General features: G+C 47.5%; 1 protein-coding gene across 1 annotated transcript in view; it reads right to left on the reverse strand.

Annotated features, from left to right (window-relative positions):
* GK5 (glycerol kinase 5) overlaps positions 1-13,161 on the reverse strand; it is a 155,071-nt gene that overhangs the window by 32,261 nt on the left and 109,649 nt on the right. The window contains exons 10-11 of the mRNA XM_078666415.1: positions 10,992-11,118; positions 3,708-3,812 (exon numbers count right to left, since the gene is read on the reverse strand). Of these exons, the coding sequence (XP_078522541.1) occupies positions 3,708-3,812; positions 10,992-11,118 (232 nt within the window). The remainder of the gene's footprint in view (positions 1-3,707; positions 3,813-10,991; positions 11,119-13,161) is intronic.

Consider the following 13,161-nt stretch of genomic DNA (forward strand, 5'->3'; position numbering starts at 1 on the left):
GTTTTTAAAAAAAATTCCAACAGCCACACAATGTGATTAGCACATAAATTGGCACAAGTTGGCTGCTACATTTCAATCAATGCAAATGAAAACTGAAATATTTATTTGGTGTATAAAAGACATTTGTGCCCAGTTTACTAATAGCTGCAGATTCCTCACCTTTTAAATATGCCCCAAAAACAGAGTGGATCCGGAAACTTTTCAGCAGTACCTCAGTGGGCTGGAAAGTGGCACAGTGAGGCTCTGCAGGGATGCTGTTCCACTCAGGAAATGATGTGCAGAGCCTATATAGGTGCCACTCCCGCGTACGAGCGTAAGATGCTTTTGAGACTGTCTGCGCCCCGAGACGCAGAGTCCTAAATGGAAATCGTTAGACAGTGTGCAGATTCCTAGACTTGGGTTCTTAATAATGTATGGAGTTCAATCACAGTACATGGAGGAGGAAAGGGTAGGTTAGGAATCTGGGGGTAGATAGAGTCTCTACCAGAAAGAGTGCAACAGTAGGTGAGTAACTTGTTCTACTGATACAGACTTCTAGCTGCTAGTTCACTCACACCATTCGAGGTGATGGTGATAAGCTACAAAGTATTAATAATAAGGAGCTGCAAGGAAAAGCTAGAAAGTTGCTCGAAAGGAGTTCACATCAGATAAGCTAGGACCATATTAAGGCCCCATTGCGGCATTACAAAGGCAGGCCTTTAAAGAAATTGCATCACAAGTGGTGATTTAAACAGCAAGGGTTGATCTGCCAACTGTAACAAGGTCGAAAGGGCCCAAAGAAAATCCTTAACTGTGCCCAAAGCAAAGCCTTGCCTGGCAAATGACAAAACAAATATGAGAATGTCAGATAACGTTGCATGGATTGGGTCAATCTGGCATGTACTGTACCAAACCTTGGAAGTGATTTGGGAGTAGTTCGGGGTCGCAGCAGTGGCCTCTGGCTTGCTCTTGCTCCTGCTACAATGTTTTGCCCCCTCGGAGGCCAGGGGTCGCAAAGGAAGTGCCAGGAGTAACAGAGAGCATGCTAGAGGTCACAGCAGTGACCCCAACTACTCCCAAATGACATCTATGCACCAAACCACAAATTTGTCCCAGCGATAGACATATATACAGTTCTTGTCGAGGGATAGCTGGCTGCCAAGAGGACATCAACAACCTCTGAAGGAATTAAGGTGTTCAGTTGTCACCGCTAAATCTCTAAGCTTGACAGTGGAGATTGCGAAGGTCTGGATGAAGAACTTTGTCCTTCTGCTGCGACAGCCTCTGCAGCCTGATCTGACAACGGATGCTCAAGAATAGGAGTTCGGAAATACCTTACTCCATGGGCCCAGTCTGAAACCACTAGGATGACTTGGGTCCGGTTGGTTCTGCTCTTCTAGAGGACTATGGGAGGGCGTGGTATCAAGTGAAAGACATAGAGGAGTTCTGAATTTCACCTGATGTGGGCGCGTCTCCAAGCAGCAAATGCCTTGGAAACATGCATAAGTGCTGACATTGTGAGTTCTCAGCAGTGGTGAATAGATCGAGCCAGAGTTCTACAAAATTCGGGGAAGAGACCGTGAACCACCTCTGGGTGTACTTACACTTGTGGTCTGCTACATGCTGATAGCTAAGTTTGTCGGACCTGGCATTCAATGATCCTGCCAATTGGCTCACTACCAGGAAAATTCCTTGGCGGTCCGACCATTTCCAGAGGATCTGCAACCCTACCATGTTTGTTGTAGTACCACATGGCTGTGGTGTTGTCCGTGAGCAACAGTACCAGCATAACGTTGATGGATGGAAGGAAGGAAGGCTATCAATTAAAAATGGATGGCCTGTAGCTTCAGAAGGTTGATGTGATATCGGGACTTCACTCAAAACCAAAGACTTCTAATCTTCTCTTCCAGATGGCCACCCCAACCAAGAGGTGATGCATCGTTTACCACCGCCAGGTCTGGGTAGGGAAGGTAGAGGAATTTGCTGCCGTCCCAACAGCAGTCCAGCAATCATTGCTGCACATCTTTTGCAATTGCCTCTGAAATCTGGGTGTGTCCTCTGATGTTGTGCTCAGTGGGACTTTAGATCCCATTGCCAAGCCTGCATATGCCACCTGGTGTGCTCAACTAAAAGGATGCAGGAGGCTATCAGACCCAGCAGTCTTAGACTCAGAGAAACCCAGAACAGAGGCTGAAAGATTGGGATCATAGCCTGATTGTCCTTCACTCTCTTTTTCAGGAGAAAGGCATGAAACTGACCCATGTCCAAAATGGCTCCAATGAAAGGCAGCATCTGAAAAGTAGTCAGCTGTGACTTTGGCATGTTGATAGTGAACCCCAAGGAGGGAGAACCCCAAGGATGACCGTAGGTTCGCCATAGTCTGGGGGTGGTTACTGACTGCCTGGAGCGAGCTCGCCTTCAACAGCCAGTTGTCGATGTAGGGGAAGACTGGCACTCCAGACACCCAAAGGTGTGCTGCCATTCCCACCATCACTTACATGAACACCTGAGGGGCACTGGTGAGATCAAAGGTGAGCACAGGTAACTTAAAATGCTCTTTTCCTACCACGAACCACAGGTAGCGCTGATGGGCCTACAAGATAAGTATATTAAACGTGGGCCCCGATGTAGGTAAATCCAATTTACCGACTCATAAATACAGAATTTTACCGATTCGGTATTTATGAATCAGTAAATTGGAAGGAGGCAGATGTAGGTAATTTTTAGATTACAATTACCGAATCTGTAAGATTCGGTATTTACCGATTCGGTAATTACCGAATCGGTATTTCCCATTGATTCCTTTGGGCTTTGAAGCCCATAGGAATCAATGGGAAATACCGATTCGGTAATTATCGAATCGCGAAAATTACCGATTTTACAAGGGGGACAGGGTGTCACTTTGACACCCTGTTGCACCCCTGTTTCGGGCTTGTGTGCCATGTGACACACAGACATGTGTGCCACATGGCACAGGTGTACATGCACAGATGTGCATGTACACTGTAATTCGTTATTTACCATGGAATAGTATTCCATGGTAAATAACGATTCGGTAAGGGCCTGTGGCACTGATTACAGTGCCACCTACATATTGATTTACAGAATCGGTAATTTTACCGACTCTGTATATTTACCGACTCTGTATATTTACCGAATCGGTAAAATTACCGATTCTGTAAATCAATGGCCCCCTACATGTCAATTCCCAATTACCGGTCGGTAACGGCCGAAATCGGCCGTTACCGACCGGTAATTGGCGAGCTACATCTGGCCCTAGGTGTCTTGCAGGTCCAGTGCCGCTATCCAGTCTCCAGTGTCAAGGGCAGACAAGACCTGGGTCACAGTGAGCATTTTGAATTTCTGCTTCAGGAAGAAGGCGTTGCGAGAGAATAGATCCAGAAAAAATGGAAGACCTCTGTAGAGATAACGTCTAAGAGAGATACAAAAAGTGCTCCGGATCAGCGCCTGGAAACTAGAAAAGAAAGAAACAGACATCAGCATGTGGGAGTGATGCCTACATATGTCTTGCACATCATTTCCAGAGTGGACAACATCAGTGTGACACATGGCGTCGCCTGCTGGCATGCAGAGATACTGCTGAAAAGTTTCCAGATTCAGTGTTACACTTGGGGAATATTCAAAGGTGAGGAATCTGCAGTTAGAAGTCTCTATCAGAAAAGAGAAATAGTAATTTAAAAATATATTTATATAATTATATCACTTACTTAGTTTCTGAGCCCATTTAATGGCTGTGCCGGTGTCTGACGAATTACCTTCAGCTAAACAGACAAGTTCTTGACCAATCTTCCAGCCAATCAAAGGGTAGAGACCTTTACGAACACAAAAGAAGTTGTAATAGGCATCAAATGATATTTCCAAGATTACATTATACAAGACAAACAGGAAATGAATAGGCAATAAATGATAAAGACGAAAGGCCACCTGGTCCACAGCACGGGGAAGCTGTTCTGGACTATGGTTTTACGCTCATGTTCCGTACTTCATCCTTTGATGCTATGCTCCCCATTAAGGATTCCCTGTCACCCCCCTTGAATGTCCCATCATTCACACATGTCTCTAGAACTACGGAATGTCTCCCTGTCTCGGTTAGTCTTCTCCGCTGATCTGGCTGTACCACTCATCCAACATAACGCCCTGTGACACTTTCCTTCTCAGACCACTCCTTGGCATGTTTCCCTGTCTATCCCATCACGATTGCTTTTGACTTCCTTTTGCTTGTTCTATTTGTCATGGCATTTTTTGATGAGTCTCTTTTCTCTCCTGAATTTCTCAAACTAATGTCTACATTTTCTCTCCAAATAGTTTAAGCAACACAGTTAATGCTCTGATCAGGCACTTTAGCTCATGTCACAAAGATGGCTGCCAATTTCAGTTACCTCTATTGTAGTTCTTTGTATGCCCACATAATTTCTGTTACCACAAAAAAACACATGACAACTTATGGGAAACCAGGTCCACCACATTTCAGACTGCTGTGGGAGTCCTGGAAGCACTGTTCAATTTCTATTTATTTTATTGGATGTATTTATCGAGTGTGATGTACTAGTTACTTACCTTCGGTAATGAAGTACCTGGTAGACATGTTGTCTAGTCGCAGGTTCCTTAACTTAGAATATCCCCAGGCGGGAGACTGGATCTGGAAATGTTTTGCAGCAGCACCTCTGAGCTAGGGGACGTGCCACCTGACCATGCCCTGACGTCGTCCACGTACGTGGCGTCAGCAAGGTCATATAAGTCCTTCCCGGCGCGCTGACGTCAGTTTTCCTCAGAGAAACTTTTCTGTGGCACAACGCGGAGCCACCAACTAAAAACTGTGAAAGTATGAGAACAGTGTGCCAGGAATGAAAATTCAGTGAATAAAGAAGGGGGATGGTGGGAGACGCCATCCTAAAGACAGAATAGGCACCGCCTACACATATAATTATGAGAAAGAACCCCGCAGGTTCAGTGGGGCCCCTTCCCCGAGTACAACAAGAGAAGGACATACAACAGACAGAAATAGACTGATAGTGCCATGTGGAACTGTGCCGTCCAGAAAGAATGGAACACAAAAAGAACAGTCCACTACAGGAAAGAAAGAGAAGACCTGCCTGTTCCCTGTAAAAACAGACAGGGAACAGAGCACAACCAACCCTCAAAGAGGATGACCACGAGGAGACCAGGACCCCGAGGCAGTAGAGCAGACTGAAGGGAAGTGAACAAGAGAGGAAAACAAACCTTCCAGTAAATCAAAGGTACCATATAACAGAAAAGAAGTCTCTCAGCCGAGGTTAACTGTATATGAAAGCACCCAAGGGAGTGCAACACCCTGAACCCCTGAAGATAAACCTCAATGGGAGAACACCACCAGAAAGGTCCTCGCAGAACGGGGAGGCTGGGTGGGCGTTAAGGAATCTGCGGCTAGACAACTTCTCTAGCAGATACATCGTTACCGAAGGAAAGTAACTCGTACATCTGATAGAGACATCTAGCCGCAGAGTCCTCAACTTAGAATAGATACCATAGCCATCCCCCAAATGGGGGCGGGTCTGCGATAGGACAACAGAAAGTGCCAGACATGCGATCAGTCAACAAGGTGAAGAAGAAAGGGGAAAAACTACAGGAGACCAGTCCGACATCAACACGAGCAGCTCAAAGAGCAGAAATCACAGGATAAGATACCCGACAACATGCAAGAATGGCGCCATACCATACCAGTATAAAATGACAGGTAGAACGGTATGATCCCCAGAAGAGATAGAGAGAGACCGAGAGAGAGATCCTCTCCGCTAAATGGCACACAAAAGTGCATTATCCAAGCTTCGAATGAATTTGAAGAGATGCAACCAGCACCTAACAGACCAGTTATAAAAAGGGGCCCACAAGTGTGGGTGGCAAGAGCCAAAAGGCAAGCCAGAACCTACCTGACAATGCATATGAGATAGCCAGCAGGACAAGCAGCACGCCAAGCGTACACCCAACATTAAGGGTAAGAGGGCCAAAAGCATCAACCCCTAACCCGCTGAAGCAGGCAGAATATGCTGCCGGCAAATGGCAATAGAGACCTTAAGTTGTTTACACAGGAACAGAAGAGAGCCCGACCGGGCAGCACAAAGCCAGAAGGAGGAACAACCTCCATATAGACTTGTCGACAGTAATTAAGACTACTGCCATCAGAAGAACTGTCCCACGGGCATAGTTCTAACAAGAGTAGGCCACACCGAAGGGAGAGGCAAAAAACGCCAAATGAACTAATGGAGGAAGGATCCTTAAATCCAAGACCAACATTACGAAAGATACAGATAGTGTTGAACACCAAAGAAAGGGCATATGACAATGGTAAAATCACACCAGGAAGTGGAAGCGAGGAGGACCCTATGGGAACTTGTAATCACCTAAAAAGGGCTCCTAAACACATGGAGATATTGGTCAAAACTCCACAACCATGACAAGAAGTGGCAAGGTAGGAAGAGGAAACCAAGGCAACCGGCATGCAGACATAATGTATATGCCGGACCACACCCAGCACATTTTAGAGCAGGTAGGAGCCGCTTACGAATAGGAGACCATGAAACCTCTAAAGAGATGGATAACCATGGCAAAGGCAGATGACCTCCAGGAAAAACATTCAATCGGTGCCTGGAGCCCACAATATCACCAGGCCTGGGTGAGTGAAACAAGGCTATATAATAGCGTACAAGTACCCCACATGGAGTATGTATACCCCGGGCAATGGGCGATGCCTCTTAGGGCAAAAGCCAGGTCAAAAAGAATGCAGGAACAAACTGAACCCATGAACAGAGCTCCGGCCCGTAATGACGTTACCGAGCTGTACTACCGGCTGAAACCCACAAGCGAGGACACAGCAACCTGTGAAACACGGCCCCAAAGGCCAATAGGGAACTGAATTGAAAATGCATCCAAGAGATGCTAATAAAAGGGTAAACACCCTTGACCACATAAAAGGAGAACATAAAGTTCACTGCTCATGTGAAACACAGAGCACATGTAAAGCTCATTGACTATGTTAAACATAGAACACATCTAACGGATGCGAAAATGAAAAAGCATCACAGAAGACAGGCCTAAATGGACCTAAGTGGGAGGACGAAAGCCCGCCAGCAGCCGGTGAACCGACGACTCAGCGTGAGCATCAAAGAGCAAAACTCCATCAAAGGGTAAATCAACCAGACGTTCCCGGATATTTTCAGGGAATACACTGTCTCTCGACTAAGCGTTACGCCTTAAGGCAACAGAACTCGCTATGGCTTGGCCCAAAGAATCCGCAGTATCTAAGGCTGAACGGATTGTAAATTCGGCCATTCCGAATAGAATGAAGAAGATCAGCGCGAGCACCTTAAGAGGGGGCAGTTAGCAAAGACTGTACAGAGTCCCACCGGGCAACAGTTGACAGAGCCAAAACACAAACCCTATTTAAAGATGGATGCAAAGACGTTCCTACCCCAGGTTTCAAGCCACCTGGACACCAGAGAGGGAGGAAGCGTTAGAGGGCAGCACAAACCCTTGGGCATCAAGGTGCACAAAAAAGACAGACCGGATCATGTGGAGCTGGGCGATGACGGTGCAGAACTGAACGTGCCACCAGATCCCCTGAAGCAGCTCTGACCCAAGTACCCAAGAGGGCATCATAAAGGGATGCCTCAAAAGGCAAAAGCGGCTCCACATTGCCAGACCCACGGTGGAGGACCTCTAGAAAGAGATCCACCGACAAGGGGGTGGAGGGGGTTTGCATATTCAAAATGCAGGTGGCCGAAGAGACCACTCTCAAAAAAGTCGCACCAACCTCTGTAGCCCTCCGCGGAGGGGAAAACAGCTCATCAGTGGGGTAGGGTTGTAGGCTGACCCTCCCAAGACACTGAGGGTGCGCCCAATGCCCAACAGAAGGGAGCCCCATGGAAGAATGAGGATCCTGGGGAGGCGAACAGCCTTCCAGATCTGGGAGCTTCAGAGGAGGCTCCACAAATTCCAAGGGGGGCACTGGTAGCACTAGCTCCAGCGAGGCTGGATGGGAGAGTGGCGCCAAACCCTCTCCAGAGTCCTGTATAGAAGAATCTAGAACCAGACGTCAACACGGCGTCGAAACGACACGTGTCGGCGGCGATTGTGCTTTGTCAGATGCTGATTCGGTGGCCTTCGGCATCGAGTCGGCACCATCCGGCGTCGAAACTGTAATAAGTTCCCACTCTGAAGAAGAAAAGGTCACCGGCGAGGCAATCTTTCGGCGTTGGCACCGCCTCATCCGAAGCGGGCTCCGATTCTGGAGAAAGGAGCGGAGGCGGAGCCGAGGAGGTGAGCATCCGACGCCGGGACGGCACCGACCCCAGCTCCAGACAGGCAGCCGCCTGTCCAGAAGGCTGTGGTGTGCTCAAGTCAGGGCTATGAGCATGTGCAACCACCTGCGACGCCACAGGGAGCCCCGCGGGGCTATGCAGCGCAGCAGAGGCGCAGTGGGACAAAGAGGGGGACCCAGGAGGGCTGCGCCCGAACGACCCCACGTGGAGCGTAGAGGGGGACCAGGCTGGGCCATGCCCTAACGACACCACATCTCCGACGGTCCTGGGAGGCAAGGGCACAATAGGCGCCGGGCGCGAACCCGCCGGCGAGTCCATAGGAGACCCCACAAGAGGCGAAGGTTCCGAGGATGCCCCAGGAATGGGAGAGGACCCAAGGGAGGCCTGCAAAGCCGTAGCATAGGCCTCCATCTGGGCCCGAGTCGCCCCCACACCCGGAAAGGGTGGATAGAGGGAAGACGACCATCAGGAGCCCACGTTCAGGGACCAGAGCCCCGGACAAGAGAAGAAGGTGAGGTCGGTGACCTGAGCGACAAGCGCCTAGACTTACCAAGTGAAGAACGACAGCCCCGGAACCCAGAGGGTGATCGACGGTGGAACCAGACAGTAGAGGGACCTGCAGTCGACGACGAGGCCAGGGGACAAGACAACTCTGACCGGGACAGCCGTGCCGAGAGAAGCTTCATACAGCCTACCGCCGGGACTTCAGTTTCAGACGTTGGCAGGCTTCACAGTCCGTGGAGTCATGTTGCTCGTCCAGCCACCACATACAAATAAGATGTGGGTCCGTGGCGGACATCTGCAGCAAACAAGAATTACACGAATTACAAGATTTGAAGCCCGAAGGCATCACACACTGTTCCTGGCGCGAAGCATCGAAAAGGAGGCCTGAAAACAGGCCAGAGGAGCTCACTCCGGATCCGTGTTGCACGCAGAAAAGAAGGAAACTGACGTCAGCACGCCAGGAGTGACTTATATGACCTCGCTGACATCACGTACGAGGACGCCGTCAGGGCAGGGTCGTGTGGCGCCGTCCCTCGGCGCGCAGAGGTGGTGCTGCTAGAAATTTCCGGATCCAGTCTCACGCCTGGGGATATTCTAAGTTAAGGAATCTGCGACTAGATGTCTCTATCAGATCCTAGCTGCAAAGGATAGCAGAGCGCTGTACAGCTGGAACAGAAACCCACAAGGACAATCATGCAGACATCCAGGTAAGTTAACAAAGAGAACAATGAGCACATACATCTTCAAAAGACATCTGAAATGTGATATAGGAATAGGGTTTGCTAGGTGACTATTAGGGGTACAGGATAGGAGGTTAAAAAGATTAGGAAGACTTGGGTTTCTGCAGCTTTTCTATACTGCACCAGCGAAGGAGTAAGGATGAGGGGCAAAGGGGAATTCAAAGTCTGTGCCCGCATCCCAGTGAAAGCTAGGTGGTGTTTGCTTTCTCTCTAAGCTATTGATTTAAAGCCTGGTTACGGATGTGCTGACAGGAGGGCAGGCACACCAGGCAGGTTGTGTTTAGATACATGATAATAAAGTAGTCGCTGATGATACAGTGTGACTTTTTCATGTCTCTCTGCCAGTTTTCTTAAAATACTGAAACCCCACAACACACTTGATGAAAGCTTGTCAGTACAACAAGATGTGGCAGCCGAAAGGGGACCTAGTTTGCCTATTTTAAATTTTCAACATGGCTACTCCGAACTTACCCGCCTAGTAAGAGCTGCTAAATAGTACAACAAGCCAAAAATATATAGATGTTCATCAAGATCCCACTATTGTAGCAGAGTTCTGTCATATGCTTGGTTAAACATTGTATCACATAATGAACTGCAAGAGAAAATGGAGTAAATTTTCTGGGGGGGTTGTCTTCCTTATGTATTAATTGATTTTTATTTGGGGGTGTTGTATAGGTGAAAACATGGCCCTGACTGGCAGCCTCCAATGATTGTTGTCTGATGCATTTAATGAGGAAGAAAAGTACAGCACTGTACCATAATATAAGGCCATTGAAGATCATTTATTTTACTTACATAAGCATAAATACAATAAAATAGCTGTGCAGATGAATGTTGAGTGTATCTACCCAAAATTCAAGAAAAATTGATTGTCTTGAATAGTCGCCCAGAAGGTTCTATTCTTTTATTCTCCGTAGCTTAGCTCTTTATTTACATCACATTCTAGTCTCCTTAATGTATTTCTTGAATTACATCACATTTCAGTGTGTGACTTTAGTTGTTGACATTTGCAGATCAGCCGACACGTCTTTTGCCCCATATGAGGCTGTATGGCCTGGTGCTTTCTCAAGGCTCATAAATATATAGGTTAAACCCTCCAGTTAGGTGAGATCCACTACAGGCTCAATCCCATTTAATATCTCTGCCCAAAATGGAGGAGAATATTATGTAATTTAATCCAAGAGATAAATTAAGGAGAATAAAAGGACAATTAAAAGAAAAAGTTACATTTGTCTATCTTACTCACAAACGAACCTTCTGTGCGACAATACAAGGCATCAACTTTTTTTTGGAATCTGGGGAGATACACTCAACATTCATTCGCAAATTTTATAACTATAACTTGGCTCTCACCTCAAGAGTGGACCATTGATAAAGGGCATTATTCAACCAGGCAGGAGCATCAGACCACATTTTATTGTCACAATAAAATAGATGTAGCATTTCAGTTTACCTGCCATGGATGTATGAAGTGTGTCCCCAGTGTTAATGGCCATGAAAGTGCCTGTTCCCATGGTGAGCTTAACGTTTCCAACGTCAAAACAGCATTCTCCAAACATAGCCGACTGCTGGTCGGCTACCTATAGAACAAATGGTGCAAGAGTTCAGCCACACTTTAGGTACAGCTTCTTTGCATATGTAACAGCATTCATACTTAATCAAGTTTGCAAAGAAAATGTACTCCAAAATATCTCTAAAAATCTTGAAATTAAAGTTTTATCATGGTGCCACATTCTTCCACAAACAAAGCAAGAGGTCAAGTTCACATAGCAATGTATATATGTATATGAGTGTTGGTAGAGAGACACAGGGTGCTAAACAAGGGGTACGACCTCAGGTAGCTAAAATTATGGTGCCAAAGTGTAGCAAGACTATAGCACGATGTTTTGGTCTGTAATGGGGTAAGGACATTCTACACACACGCAGTAGGGGGGCCAAACACACACACAAGTCAAATGATCTATAACCTACCCAACAAGTTATGTCATACTGACCCAAAGCATCAATCAATGAGGATTTATAAAGCGTGGCTAATCACCAGATGGGGTATCCAGGCGCTTGGAGGTCCCGGAAGCCTATTCAAACAGCCAGGTCTTGAGGCCCGTTTGGAATTTCGGAAGTGATGTGATGGTCCAGGGGTGCGTGGGGAGGCTGTTCCAGGTCTTTGCTGCACTGTAGGAGGAGAGTCCTCCACTTTTGCTTCGGTAGATGCAGGGAGAATGGACAAGTGAAAGGGAGGCAGAGCGTAGTCTTCTGGATGGTGGGTGGAAGTTCAGGCGGTGATTAATGTAGGCAGGTTCTAGGTTGTGTAGAGTTTGTGTGTGTGGGTCAGCAGCTTGAATTTGCATCTCTTCTGTCTGCGGAGCCAGTTGTGTTCAACTGCAGGCAGTTGTTCTACATCCAGTCTGCGACATTTGTCATGCACCTGTGGAGGTTGGTTCGAGTCGGGGTGGGGTCGTCGATGAGTGAGAGGATGAGCTGGGTGTTGTCTGAATAGGAAACATGTTGAGACCGTAGGATCTGACGATGTTGGCCAGCGGGGTCACATATGCGGTGAAAAGCGAGAGACTGAGGGATGAACTCTGGGGCACACCACAGGTGATCTCCTTGGATTAAGAGGTGGATCTTCTGGGTTCTTCTGTTGAGAAAGGAGGTGATCCATATGAGCGCATCCCCTTGGATGCCAATTTGTTGGAGTCTTTCAATTAGTGTGTGGTGGGATTTGGTATCGAAGGCATCTGAGGGGTAGAGGAGGATATCAAAGCTGCTGTTTCTCTTCGGTTGAGGAGGGTTCAGATGTCGTCAGTGGCTGCAATCAGGGCAGTTTCGATGCTGTGATTGCTCTGGAAGTCGGATTGGGAGGCATCAGTAGCGCCTTCTGCTCCAGGCGTGTCAGGAGTTGACTGTTGAGGATCTTTTCCAATATCTTCTCTGGGAATAGGAGCAGGGAGATTGACTGGTAATTTTTGAAATTGCTGGGGTCAGATGGGAGGTTTTTTTTTAGTAATGGTCTGCCTTCGGCCTGTTCCCAGGCATTGAGAAATATTGCGGTGGTGATAGAGTTGTTGAGTAGGGTGGTGAGTTCCAGGCCGATCCTTTATTTTCCGAGGTTGAAGAAGTGGTGAGGCATGGGTCTGTAGGAGCTCCAGAGTGAATGTTTTTTATCGTGGAGGTGGTGTCCTGGGTGGAGAGGATGTTCAAGGTGGTCAGTATTTGGTTTGTGTCAGTTAGGGTGGTGATGTATCTGTCCAGGAAGTCAGTAGGTGTGGGCTTCGGTTCGAAGTTTCTGTATATGGTTGCTATCTTGTCATGGAAGAAGTGGGAGAGGTTGTCGCACAGCACCTGTGAGGTTGTGATGTTGTTTTCGCTGGCAGCTGGGTTGGAGAATTCCTTAACGATGTTGAAAGGTTCCTTGGTGTTTTTGGCTCTGGTTCTGCTGCGTGCAGCAAGAGCTTTCTTCTTTGTTGCCCTCAGTAGGAGGTGATCGAGTTTGAGAGATGTCTTGAAGGCTGCCCTGTTGGAGTTGTCCTCGATGGTGGGTCATCTCCTCTCTAACTGTTTGCTATCTCGTCTTGCGTTTCTCAGTTCTTGGGTGTACCAGCTGGCCTTTTTGGAGGATTTTC

Source organism: Lissotriton helveticus, chromosome 11 (assembly GCF_964261635.1).
Source record: "Lissotriton helveticus chromosome 11, aLisHel1.1, whole genome shotgun sequence".
NCBI classification, from domain to species: domain Eukaryota; kingdom Metazoa; phylum Chordata; class Amphibia; order Caudata; family Salamandridae; genus Lissotriton; species Lissotriton helveticus.